At 45.3% G+C, this 12,338-nt stretch overlaps 3 protein-coding genes across 3 annotated transcripts; all 3 read right to left on the bottom strand.

The window, feature by feature from the left end:
• Nucleotides 1-121: 121 nt before the first annotated feature.
• LOC143503287 (coenzyme Q-binding protein COQ10 homolog, mitochondrial) lies at nucleotides 122-2,868 on the bottom strand. Its single transcript, XM_076995636.1, has 5 exons — nucleotides 2,651-2,868; nucleotides 1,850-2,002; nucleotides 1,559-1,751; nucleotides 1,129-1,230; nucleotides 122-711 (listed from the first exon to the last, which is right to left on the bottom strand). Exons 1-5 carry the CDS (start codon nucleotides 2,749-2,751, stop codon nucleotides 553-555), a joined length of 708 nt encoding a protein of 235 aa, XP_076851751.1. The 5' UTR covers nucleotides 2,752-2,868; the 3' UTR covers nucleotides 122-552.
• Nucleotides 2,869-4,780: 1,912 nt separating this feature from the next.
• On the bottom strand, nucleotides 4,781-6,986 carry hsd17b1 (hydroxysteroid (17-beta) dehydrogenase 1). Its single transcript, XM_076997495.1, has 6 exons — nucleotides 6,809-6,986; nucleotides 6,493-6,654; nucleotides 6,137-6,316; nucleotides 5,820-5,913; nucleotides 5,521-5,701; nucleotides 4,781-5,212 (listed from the first exon to the last, which is right to left on the bottom strand). The coding sequence occupies exons 1-6, from the start codon at nucleotides 6,903-6,905 to the stop codon at nucleotides 5,045-5,047; spliced, it is 882 nt and encodes a 293-aa protein (XP_076853610.1). The 5' UTR covers nucleotides 6,906-6,986; the 3' UTR covers nucleotides 4,781-5,044.
• Nucleotides 6,987-8,422: 1,436 nt separating this feature from the next.
• On the bottom strand, nucleotides 8,423-11,042 carry LOC143503290 (heat shock 70 kDa protein-like). Its single transcript, XM_076995651.1, has one exon. The coding sequence runs from the start codon at nucleotides 10,600-10,602 to the stop codon at nucleotides 8,671-8,673; it is 1,932 nt and encodes a 643-aa protein (XP_076851766.1). The 5' UTR covers nucleotides 10,603-11,042; the 3' UTR covers nucleotides 8,423-8,670.
• Between the last annotated feature and the right edge of the window lie 1,296 nt (nucleotides 11,043-12,338).

The following is a 12,338-nucleotide window of genomic DNA, read 5'->3' on the forward strand; positions in this document are numbered from 1 at the left end:
ATAAAAATCTGAATGACCACTGAGGAGTTTCCATCTGCCTAAACTCACGATATGCTCATAGACGAGTGACCGTACTACAGGAACTAACATGCCATTAATTGTGAGAAAACATAAATATATGTGAGATGGAGGATTAACACAAACAGGATTTGTTTATTTTCCTCAGAGGAATTCAAACCATTCTTGGAAAATGAGTCCATTATGTGAAGAACTCAAGTCCTCACATGCTCCCTCTTCATGACACTGTTCATTCACTCCATTACGTTACACCAAATAAAAAACTATGTATTTACAATATATGCATAAAAGAATATACATTCAATCTTAAATTGAAATAAATAGCCATTTTTATGTGACTTTTTCATTGTCTGTGTTCATGCCTGACCATTGTAACCATAGCAGCACTCAGAATCCAGTCCAGGAATCAAGTAAAAGGAAGAAAGAGCAATCACTCGAGCGGAAGGTCATCACAGCAATGTGGTGAACAGGTTGTGATGATGATGGTGATGCGTGTTTTTCTAAGGTCTTTATCTTCTGGAAGGTTCTGCATTGTCATGTCGCCCTGTGGCCAGCGGCTTCTTGTCCAAGCACGCTGGGCGGGTGAAGAGCGCGGGCTCGCTTCTCAAAGGCGCCGACCATCTGCTTCACCACCTCGTCGAAGAACATCGCAGCCAGCTGAGAGTGGAGCAGGGATTTGAACTCAAATGTCACCTACACATGGAAGAAGAGGGATCAGGTGAAGGTGAGCTCCTAGAACTCTAACCTGGTCTGATTACAGACCTCCTTACACACTCTAACCCTACATACACACCATAAGTCTACACACACACCCTAGCCCAACACACACACACTAACCCTACACACTCTAACACTACACTTGGCTCTAGTCTCACTGACGTACAGGAGGCTCGGTGGACCCTCTCTGGAATCTTAACATCAGGTGCCTTCTTTGCCTACCTGACATTCCAAGAGCAACAAAAATAACCCATGACCTGCTGTAACCTCTGTGCCCACTACTGCTAGGATCAGATAGGGGAAGGTCTAGATTGAAATGAATGGAGTATATGTGTGTGCGACCGCAATGATGTGAAGTTAGTGATATAAAGTTGATGAGATTACAGGACTTACATAGAACTCCACGATGCAGGAATCACCTTGGCTTCCTGATTGAGGTGTGAACCGCCATAACGTTTCAAGGTGATTGAAGAGTGATCCGTCTGTACACACCGCCTGACACACACACACACACACATGGTCAGACTTGGCCACGGATAGAGCTTATCAGACAGCATCTAGTTTGAACACAATGCAATTGTTAATGCAGTTAAACATTTCCGCACGCTGTCCATCAATTAATGCCATTAAACACCTGTTCACATCTGGACACAGTTTGTCTGTACTGTTCACATCTCTTAGCACCACCCATGTTCTTCTAAGGCCTGCCTGCATTAGGCACCTTTGACCTATAGCTCCACCTGCTCCTCACAAGCCGTATCTCTGTGTGCGCTAATGCAGCGCTGGTCACCTCTGAAACTCTGGACATGACACTGACACTTACCCTGACTTGGTGGTTAGGGACCACGGTGACCTCAGAAGTGTATCGCTCAATGAAGGGCGGGAATCCGATCTCCAGCGTCGCCTGCACATTCCCATTCCGCCCTTTTGTGACCTTTGACTTCTTGCACCAAGGCACGAACTGCTGGTATTCCTCCACATTGGCTATGATGTTGTACAGCTGCTCTGCAGAATAACTGGAGACAAACACAGATATTATTCCTTATCCTTATTCCTGTGTGTTTGTGTGTGTGTGTGTGTGTGTGTACGTGTGTACATATTTATGCATTCTCACCCAATAGTCCGGTTCTCTGTGTATTGTATCCTTCGAGCTGTGAGGGGGGCAACAAGGTTAACGAAGTTCCGGGTGGGCCCAGCCTGTGACGACACACATGGTCGGGGCAAGACAGCGCGCCTCGAGGCTAAGACGGCACGAGAACTCAGATGCCTGGCAGACACACAGGACGAGAAAGTGATCATTAAAAGTTAGACACAGCCTCCAAATAATGCGTTTCACCCATTAACTAACATTTACTCACACAGAAATTAGTAAATTACTTTTGTTGTTATAGGCAGTGATGTAAAAGCTGAGTGAATATCGTTTATTATAACATAGTGACGCGGTGGGTTCTTACTACTTTGAAATCACTGCGGTGTGCGAAACAGTCGGAGCAGTCAGACCAATAAGAGCTCCCTTCCGCGGCATTACTGAAACTAAACGGAGCCCAGCTGCAGACAGCTTTCTCCTAACGAAGCCCGCGGACACTGCCCCGCTCCTTCGGCTGGTCACTAATGACACATTCCCGAGCTGCTCTGCCCGCCGCGGCGTGATATATCGTCCCGTGAAAGGCGTGAGCTTTTCTCACAGACACCTCCACAAACTCCACAATCACTTTCAGTCATTTAGAAACCGGGTTTCAACAGTTCCAACTAAAGACCACAGCCCTGAATAACTACACTGTATTAAGAACTCAGGAAAAAAGAAAATATGCAAGCAAAAACATAAAATACAGTTTTATCTCATTCACGCATGCAGTGCGCAGCTGGCCGAGCAGGGCTGGAGGACTGGCGCAGGGTGAAGGTGCCGCACTCTTACCTGAGCGCTGCTCGGCATTCTCTCCTCCTCATGAGAAAGCACGTCTGTGTCTCGGACATCTCGGCCAGCGCACGAAGGTATAGACAAGCTTTTTTCGCCATTAGTCCAGTTGTACACTGTGTTACGAGTACGAATGAAGAGCCGCTTCCCGCAGACACTGTACCAGTAATCAGTGCAGGGTTGTGATGAACGCCAGGTTGCTACGGGTCTGATCGCCAAATAAGGACACCGCTGCGGGCAGTGACGTCATCTAAGGGGCGGAGCCTGGCGCTGCAAACGTTTTGGCATCGACTGTTGTCAGGGTAATGCCGTGCTCATTTAAATGTCGGTCCTTTGCTGTTTTAATGTATCGTGTTTGATAGTAACTGTAACATCACGTCCCCACTACTGTGTGTGTGTGTACACTGGATCTACATGACGTGTGTGAATGCGAATAGAGTGATACACTAGCACTTTTATCTGTTGTGTGGTGTAGCTTATTTAAGCTTTATACCTGTCTGTTTTTTCCAGAGAACATTTTGAGTTATTTCAGTTTAACGTATACGTCAGTGCACAGGATGACCGATCCAGTCACCGTTCCCCAGAGCACACTGCCAGACCACTGAAGCGCTCACTGTTGTTTCATTTATAATCTCATTATCATTTGGTTTTTTTGTATTGTGTGTCAAAACCCGCCAGTTATTGTACTGGTGATAAATGTGATAACTTGTAAATAGAAATACATTCTCGTTGCTAACCTTTTTCTATAAATAGACACATCCACCCCCATGCATAGCTCACATTAACCATGTGAACATGTTAAGTGAATGTAAACGAACAATAGAGTTCCTGCTGTTTAAATGTGAAAGGAGGAGACCTGTTTGCATTTTTGGCGGTGCTTTGTAGAGATAGCCTTAGTAAAGTCTCAGCTATGTGGTTGCGATCTGTGGTTGTGATCTGTAGCTGATTATGGTAAAATGTGCTATTTTTGCGCTTTTTATATGGGGATCTGAGCTAGTTGTCACAAGTTCTTTTATCAGCAGAGCTCCAGTGGACCAAGAGAGAGTTGCTCAGAAACCACAGACAAATCCAGTCACAAAGTCATCTCAAAGGCAAGAATGATATGTGATAAGTCTTAAAGGGGTGTGTATGTGTGTGGGTGTGTGTGTGTTTTCTGTGTGTGTGTGTGTGTGTGTGTGTGTGTGTGTGAGAGAGAGAGTGAGAGAGAGAGAAGAGACAGAGAGTATAAGAATTTGATCATTATCTACTTTTTGCCCCCCCCTACTCTCACCCTCCAGAAATACTTTTGGAGTTGCATAGTAATGAGAGAGAATTCTGCTTATACACAAGTATAGATATGTATACCTATACTGCCTTCTGTAACAATAATATATAACAGTATAACTACAGGTTAACTTCATCCACTGTGTTATCACAATGTAAGAGGTTTGAACAGAGTTTTACACACTATATCTCAATGCAGTCTGAGTCAGTGAGGAATGCAGGTTGACCCTGGACCAATGTTGGACCTACAACATTCTGTGCCCTTGGGCTGCAATGTTCCGTCTATGAGCTGGACCAGTACAAACCCACTATCAGTGACGCAGGTATGGGGGTTAGAAATGTGACGTGTGGGAGTGTTGAACAGCATGACGAAAGCAAGTACACTGAGAACTGCCCCAGGGTGTGAAAAAGGCCAAGGGTGTGGAGGAGGGGCAGGAGGTGTGACCAGGGGCAGGGTGAGTGACCAGGAAGAGGGGGATGGGGACCAGGCCAATGGGTGGGGGAGGAGTGGGGTTAAGATCAATGTAACAGGAGGGGTTGTGAAGCCAGTAAGGGACAGGGTGAGACAAGGTGTGGCCTTGGAGTGGGCAGCCTTGTGTGTTTCATTAATCAACAAAGCAAAATAAACCCCAAGGTTAGGAAGCAACTGATGTTTTCCATTTGAGTCAGAGATACGAGTGAGTGTGTGTATGTGGGCGTGTGAGTGGGTGTTTAAGTCTTATGTGTGTGTGAGTGAGTGAGTGGGTGTATCAGTTGGTGAATGTGTGTGTGAGTGCAGGAGTGAGTGTGTGTGAGTGAGTGAGAGAGTGAGTGAATGTGTGTGTGTGTGTGTGTGTGTGAGACAGAGAGAACACTAGAGTCCAGTGATTGTCCTCTTTGTACATCTTTATTCTAAACTGCCCCAAACACTGGATCTTATTACACTACATGTATCAGGTGTCTTATTCACTAGTCATATGACACTACATGTGTGTGATTCTTCACTAGTCATATGACACTACATGTGTGTGATTCTTCACTAGTCATATGACACTACATGTGTAAGTATTATTATTTTCTAGGCAACATGCATGTAACTCCAAGACAAGAAGCTCAGTTGTAACACAGACATGGACGTTGTGTGGTCTTCTGTTAGTTGTGCGAGTCTGCACTCCTGGAGGAGAAGACGAGCTTGCTCATGGCGCGGACGTACTGAGAGCCGTCGAGTGCTGTGAGCTTGAGGCTGCTGAGGGGGAGCATGGCACTGCTGGTGTAGTACCTGAGGCTAGGACACGGACACTGGATCACCTCCAGAAACACCTGCGCACAGGTGCGGAGAGATCTGCATTAGAACAATGGATATGCAAGCTACTTAACAAAATTCTGAATCTGTGTAAAATGTAAAACAGTAACAGTGTGAAGACCATGATGCTTGTTTATTTTTTGCCCAACATGTTCAAGTGCTTAACAATTCATCATGGACGTCACAGACAGTCCAGAGTTATTCCACAGCTACCTCATGACATAACGCTAACCAGCTAAAAATAAATGTTGACTTTGCAGAGTTAAAACCTTTCAATCTGGCACATGACAGCCGCATGAGACCACACGACACCACTGGTATACACCTTGATGATGTCCTCGGTGTCCTGCGCTGCGTTCTGGAATACCGCCTGGCAGTGCTGCAAGTACGTCTCATACAGACTGCGCGTGCGTGCGTCCACCTCCACAGACTCATCGCTCGCCTCAGTCTTCTTCAGGTTTCTCAGGAAGTCCGTGTTCACGGGTCCACACTCTATCAGACTCAGACTGAATCATGTGAAACGATTATTTGAATAGAGTCTGGTGACATTTAGTGCTCATTATATGAAGTTTTAATTGACATACACACACCATTGTAAACAGCGCGCGCACAAGCAGAACTCACTGAATGCTGAAGTGTTGTAAAAGGATGGCCAGACTCTCACAGGCGCCCTCTACAGCAAACTTGCTGGCACAGTACACCTCATTAAATGGCAGACCTGAGGTTCATGCAAACACACAGCTATAAAAGTGCAATCACCAAAGTGAAAGCCTATATCATTTTACCAGCATCTGAATTTTCTAGATTTGCTGTTCACTTCCGTCTAGATCCTCTACCTTAATTTATTCATATAACTGCATATCTGACTGGCTGAGTGAACATTTCAATTGTTTAGAGTATAAAACCAAATAAACCCCCCCCCCCCCACATCTCTGTTTCACCTTGTAGTCCTCCCATGCTGCCAGTGACCAATATTCGTCCATTTCTCCTCTTCTTCATGTCTGGTAAGAAGGTCTGGATGGTGCGAATTGTGCCTAGCAGGTTCACATCCAGGATCCCTCTCATGGTGTCCTCTGACTGGATCTCAAGGGGGCCCATAAGCCCCACACCTGCATTACACACTAATAGAGAGAGAGAGAGAGAGAGAGAGAGAGAGAGAGAGGAGTGCAAAAGAGCAAGAGAAAAGTGATAGAGAGGAGAAAGTTCAGATTTTAGAGCGAGGGAATATAAAGTAACCAGTGGTTTTAGGAGCTGGTGTTTGTCCAGATGTTTCCGAGTCCCCGTTTGTTCCTCTCACCCAGGATGTCCACCCTGCCCTCTCTGATGCTGTCTCGGGCACTGAGAATGGAGTGCAGGTCCGTGACGTCCATCTGCAGAATGGCCAGCGTCTCCTTGTGCAGACCTCTCATGCTCTCCAGCAGCCTCTGTTTCTTGTCCAGGTTCCGCATGGTTGCGTACACTAGACGACACCAACAAGGCAAAGGGCAAGCACTGCTACTGACTCGTTCAGGTGTCTATCAAGCATGCCATCACACACACAGATGACTGTACAGTAAGGGATGGATGAAGTACATCGTTGTGACAGAAAAACAGTGCAGTGCTGCTGTAGTCACCTTTGTATGCCTTCGACGGGTGTGAGGCTAAGTGGACAGCAAGGCTCAGACCGATGCCTGAGGAGCAGCCGGTGATGAGAACCACTTTCTGTTCCATGAGAAGCGCAGCCAAACACCACCTGCACTGGCGGAGCAGGAAGGCAGAGCTGCAAGTGTTGCGTCTGGCGCTTCGTATGTTTAGGGTGGGTGTTTTAGAAACGCTCACTATCACAAGGCCGCTTGAATGGAAACATTCCCTGTTTCACACAAGCCCACGAGCAGGTGTGTGTATATGTGAGTGCGCGACACCTACAGTATTCTCCTAGTCTGTTTAATCTTCTAAAAATGTTACACTAGGTTCGGCCAGTTGATTAAGATTAAACACAGACTCTTAATGACTGAGGTGTACAATTACTTTTCCTTTCTAAAAAAAAAAATCCCAATATGTCCTTTATAATTATAGCAGTTTTTTCTGCTGTAATGTAACTGTGGTCATTTAGCATTAAGTAAAGGATGCTGCTTCTCACACTCACCTTCTGTCCAAAATGTCCATACTCTAGAAACCTTGAACATTTGCAGTAATTTACCTGGTATCTTCTTTATATGCAGACTCCAGGAAGTGCCTGCAGTACACTGTACTAAATCATGTAGAGGTAAGTACATATACGGCATTTAGCAGACGCTCTTATCCAGAGCGACTTACAAAGTGCTTTGCAAAGTGCTTTGATCACAGAATTCATCCTAGGAAATAGTATGGATAGGTCAGAATTCAAGATACCATTGAGTGAGACTAATACTAAACTACAGGAGTCAATGTCATTACCTAAAAGAAGGTAAAATTGAAGTGAAATATACGTTTCTAGACAAACAGGATATTTTGATCAACTATGCATCTGAAGTTTGACTGACATTACCCCTGATCATACACAACTTGTCCAGGTCTGGGTAAATGTCCAAGTCAGTCAGATGCTGGACACAGTAGACATAACTTGTAGGCAAACACTGACCTCTGCTGTCCACTTTGACAGTCTGTCTTAGAATAGTTCATTTTTGCCATTTATTACTTTCTAGGATTGACGCCTGCAAAAGGCACACTCTGGTGTACAGTGTAATTGTTTAATTACAATTTACAGCTGTAAAGAAGTGCAGTTTTGATATGTAATGAACAAGGTTTTTGTAGCATTAGGAAGAATCCTTGGGAGGAGCAGAACTCCAAAGCAACCCTTCCTCCTTGGGACATGCTGCATAGCAGCATTAATAAAGCAACCAGTCAGAACAGATCATAACCTGGAAACATTTGTGCGGTTTTCTTTCTCTGACAGTTCTAGTATTTGGGAAGGCCCTTAAAGAGCAGAACTGTGCAGAGTAGCTAATCATGAAAGCACCAATTGGCCAGCAGGTGTGTGTAAAGGCTCGAGAATCTTACCAAGGAGAAATCAGCCTTTCACCTCATAACCCTGAGAAGGGTTTTGTTTCCTTACTTTTACATCTTATATGTTCATGATTATAAGATAAATTACATTATGGACTGCCAATAACACAAAGGTAAGATGTTTTGTTCATAAAAGTTTATTAACAATAAATATAAAAATATCCATCCATCCATCCATCCAATAAATATAAAAATATTTTAGATCAATATTTACAACATACAGTAGGTGTAATTTCCTTTTTGTGCAAAGTTTCATTAGTAAAACAGTTAAAATCTCACATGTTGACAGTACATTAACATTTTCAACCTTGTAGTACATTGAACAATGGCAAATAAAGTTATTTTGATCCATATGAATGAATCATCCGCATGCCATGAAGGAGCAACACTTTTCCAGATGGTAAACTAATTCTAAAAGAGCAATTTGAGTCCACATAAGAAGTCCATTTCTCTAATCGACCTCTTCAATCGTGGGCCCCTGGGCACTGGCCCCTGAGGCAGCACGGGCCTGGGCTCCACAGCCTCCAGCTGGCATGCCTCCCTGGTAGAGTTTGGTGATGATGGGGTTACACACCTTCTCCAGCTCCTTCAGCTGATGCTCATACTCCTCTTTTTCAGCCAGCTGGTTGTTCTCCAGCCACGAGATGGCCTGGTTGCACCTCTCCACGAGTTTCTTCTGGTCATCCTCACTGATCTTGCCTTTCATCTTCTCATCCTCTACACTGCTCTTCATGTTAAAGGCGTAGGACTCAAGGGCATTCTTAGCAGCAATCTTCTCTCTCTGGAGGTCGTCCTCTGCTTTATACTTGTCTGCTTCCTGCACCATCCTCTCAATCTCCTCCTTGCTCAGCCTGCCCTTATCATTGGTGATGGTGATTTTATTCGCTTTGCCAGTGCTTTTGTCCACCGCAGACACATTCAGAATCCCATTGGCGTCAATGTCAAAAGTCACCTCAATCTGAGGAACTCCTCGAGGTGCAGGTGGGATGCCCGACAGCTCAAACTTCCCCAGCAGGTTGTTGTCTTTTGTCATGGCTCTCTCACCTTCAAACACTTGGATCAGAACGCCGGGCTGGTTGTCTGCGTATGTGCTGAAGGTCTGGGTCTGCTTGGTTGGGATGGTGGTGTTGCGTTTGATGAGTGCGGTCATGACTCCACCTGCTGTCTCAATGCCCAGGGACAGCGGGGCCACATCCAACAGCAACAGATCCTGGACATTTCCAGACGTGTCGCCCATTAAGATGGCAGCCTGAACAGCTGCACCGTAAGCCACTGCCTCATCTGGATTGATGCTCTTGTTCAGCTCTCTGCCATTGAAGAAATCCTGCAGAAGCTTCTGGATCTTGGGGATTCTCGTTGAACCTCCGACCAAGACAACGTCATGGATCTGGGACTTGTCCATTTTGGCATCTCTCAGGGCTTTCTCCACAGGCTCCAGTGTTCCCCTGAACAGGTCAGAGCACAGCTCCTCAAAGCGTGCTCTGGTAATAGAAGTGTAAAAGTCAGTGCCCTCGTACAGGGAGTCGATCTCAATGCTGGCCTGAGAGCTGGAGGACAGGGTTCTCTTGGCTCTCTCACAGGCTGTGCGCAGCCTCCTCAGTGCACGCTTGTTCTGGCTCATGTCCTTCTTGTGCTTCCTCTTAAACTCTTCCACAAAGTGGTTGACCAGGCGGTTGTCAAAGTCCTCCCCACCCAGGTGAGTGTCTCCTGCTGTGGCTTTCACCTCAAAGATGCCATCTTCAATAGTCAGGATGGACACATCGAACGTACCTCCTCCCAGGTCAAAGATCAGAACATTGCGCTCTCCTCGCTTGCCTTTGTCGAGGCCGTAGGCGATGGCTGCGGCTGTGGGCTCGTTGATGATCCTTAGGACGTTCAGCCCAGCGATCACACCGGCGTCTTTGGTGGCCTGCCTCTGAGAGTCGTTGAAGTAGGCAGGTACAGTAATAACGGCATCGGTTACCTTCTGACCCAGATAAGCCTCAGCAATTTCCTTCATTTTCACCAGTACCATGGAGGAGATCTCTTCAGGGTAAAATGACTTCTTCTCTCCTTTGTACTCGACCTGAACCTTTGGCTTGCCTCCATCACTGATGACTTGGAAGGACCAGTGCTTCATGTCAGACTGCACGACCGGATCGTCGAACTTCCGGCCAATCAGCCTCTTGGCGTCAAACACCGTGTTGTTGGGGTTCATGGCCACTTGATTCTTTGCAGCATCTCCAATGAGCCTCTCTGTGTCTGTGAAGGCCACGTAGCTGGGTGTGGTCCTGTTGCCCTGGTCATTAGCAATGATCTCCACTTTTCCATGCTGAAACACCCCCACACAGGAGTAAGTGGTGCCCAGGTCAATCCCAATAGCAGCTCCTTTAGCAGATGGCATCTTGACTGTTTGTGGTCACTATCTACAATTACACATATGAAAACAATGGCATCAATTAAGACAAATGCATTGAAACTAGTTATAAAACATTAACAGTAAGTACTGTTTTAGAATCTACTTTCATTCACTAGGTATTTAACATCAGCAGGCTATTGCTTACTGCTATTTTAAAAGTGGTGTAGCACATAACATAGAAGTAAATAAAGTTATAACACATTAACAGTAAGTACTGTTTTAGAATTTACTTTCATTCACTAGGTATTTAACATCAGCAGGCTGTTCCTTACTGCTATTTTATAAAAGTGGCCCAGCACATAACATGGAAATGAATAAAATTAAAGGCACTTACATTCAAGAAGGTTCAGAATTATCTGAAGATTGCGCCACAGTTAAAGCCGTAGGTTTATTCCTCCTCGTTCGTGAGTTTATCACCGCTCCGTCAACGCTGTGCTTCCCACGAACTGCCGCTCGTGCTTTATATTGAAGTAGTCAACGCCCCCAGTCGCCTCGCGACGCTTCTGGAGATTTCTCCACGTTTGCGCGAGCTACCCAACCGGTAGCAGCCCGTCCAACAATACTGATGTGTATGAGAATGAATCAGTCCTTAAAGAAACCAATTCGCATATAAGCATACTGGAAGAGTTTTGGAAAGCTACAATTCCAATAAACAGGTAAAGAAGTGGTAACGTTTTTATTAATGGGATCCATATGCGAAAAGGGGAACAAGCATATATATATAGGTTCATATTTTACTTTTGAAAATTAGTTCAGCCTTCCTATCCAAAATTGTCTGTCTCTCACATTTAAAGACAACAAAATACGATATGTGGTTCAGTGAATCAGTTTAGAAAAAGTTTTCATTAAACCTGGATTTTTACATAGATTGGACAGATTTTACTTATATACGACAAGCTTAACCTAGAACATTCAGGAAAAAGCTAGAAAGGTCCTGAACCTCCCCCGTGCTCTCTCCGTAGAATGGTATGTTCTCGAGTCTGCGGTGGGAGGGCCGAATCAGCTTTATTCTAACTTGTTGGATTCGCACGAGCGTTGGAGAAACCGCTAGAAACGTCTGGAGGAGAATGATGGGCACTAGTGTTGCTGGGATATGTGTAAAATCAGATGGTTTATAACGTAGAAAAATGGAACGGGTGAAAACAGTGAGAGAACACTGTGGGTCATATTAAAGGGGAAACACATTCACACGGCACACCAAACAAAGGCACGTGGCCACGGGGGCGAGAAGGGTCCGTCTGCACTCCGCCCTTCGCCACGGCTCGCCCCCTCTCCGGTGAAGCTGAACCGTGGGGTCGTGCCGACAATCTCCTGTGCATGCAGTTCTGGAGATACACAAGCAGGATTGAATGGATTCTTATAGTTACATGTGGGTTGTTCAGTATAGCTACTATATTATAGTATAGCTCATTCTGTATGTTCCTGCTTTTGCTAGGTCAGCTGCTCCATAATACCGAGACTACGGAACTGTTATGAGTTGCTCCGGAGAAGGGGGAATGGTTTGTGTGTTGCACATAAATACACAGATTGTTGTACAGTTGGCTAACCAACAGACAGGCTTGTTTCTGGAAAGAATGAAAGCGGAAAAGATCAAATGTTTATAAGCGTAGTGGTCCTTCAGCTTATTCTTATACACCAGTATTCCACAATCTCCTAAAATTCTTCCAAAAAAGCGCAGAAATCTGGTGCTACGTTAGCTAAGCTAGCTAATCTAGATAGCT

Source organism: Brachyhypopomus gauderio, chromosome 2 (genome assembly GCF_052324685.1).
Source record: "Brachyhypopomus gauderio isolate BG-103 chromosome 2, BGAUD_0.2, whole genome shotgun sequence".
In the NCBI taxonomy this organism is placed as follows: domain Eukaryota; kingdom Metazoa; phylum Chordata; class Actinopteri; order Gymnotiformes; family Hypopomidae; genus Brachyhypopomus; species Brachyhypopomus gauderio.

Coding starts and splice junctions, on each gene's coding strand:
- LOC143503287 (XM_076995636.1), bottom strand. CDS start 2,751: ATGGCGAAAAAAGCTTGTCTATACCTTCGTGCGCTGGCCGAGATGTCC. Junction 2,003..2,650: donor GAATGCCGAGCAGCGCTCAG/GTAAGAGTGCGG, acceptor TGTGTCTGCCAG/GCATCTGAGTTCTCGTGCCG. Junction 1,231..1,558: donor TCCCTAACCACCAAGTCAGG/GTAAGTGTCAGT, acceptor TGTGTGTGTCAG/GCGGTGTGTACAGACGGATC.
- hsd17b1 (XM_076997495.1), bottom strand. CDS start 6,905: ATGGAACAGAAAGTGGTTCTCATCACCGGCTGCTCCTCAGGCATCGGT. Junction 5,914..6,136: donor CAGCATGGGAGGACTACAAG/GTGAAACAGAGA, acceptor CATGAACCTCAG/GTCTGCCATTTAATGAGGTG. Junction 5,702..5,819: donor TTACAACACTTCAGCATTCA/GTGAGTTCTGCT, acceptor CACATGATTCAG/TCTGAGTCTGATAGAGTGTG.
- LOC143503290 (XM_076995651.1), bottom strand. CDS start 10,602: ATGCCATCTGCTAAAGGAGCTGCTATTGGGATTGACCTGGGCACCACT.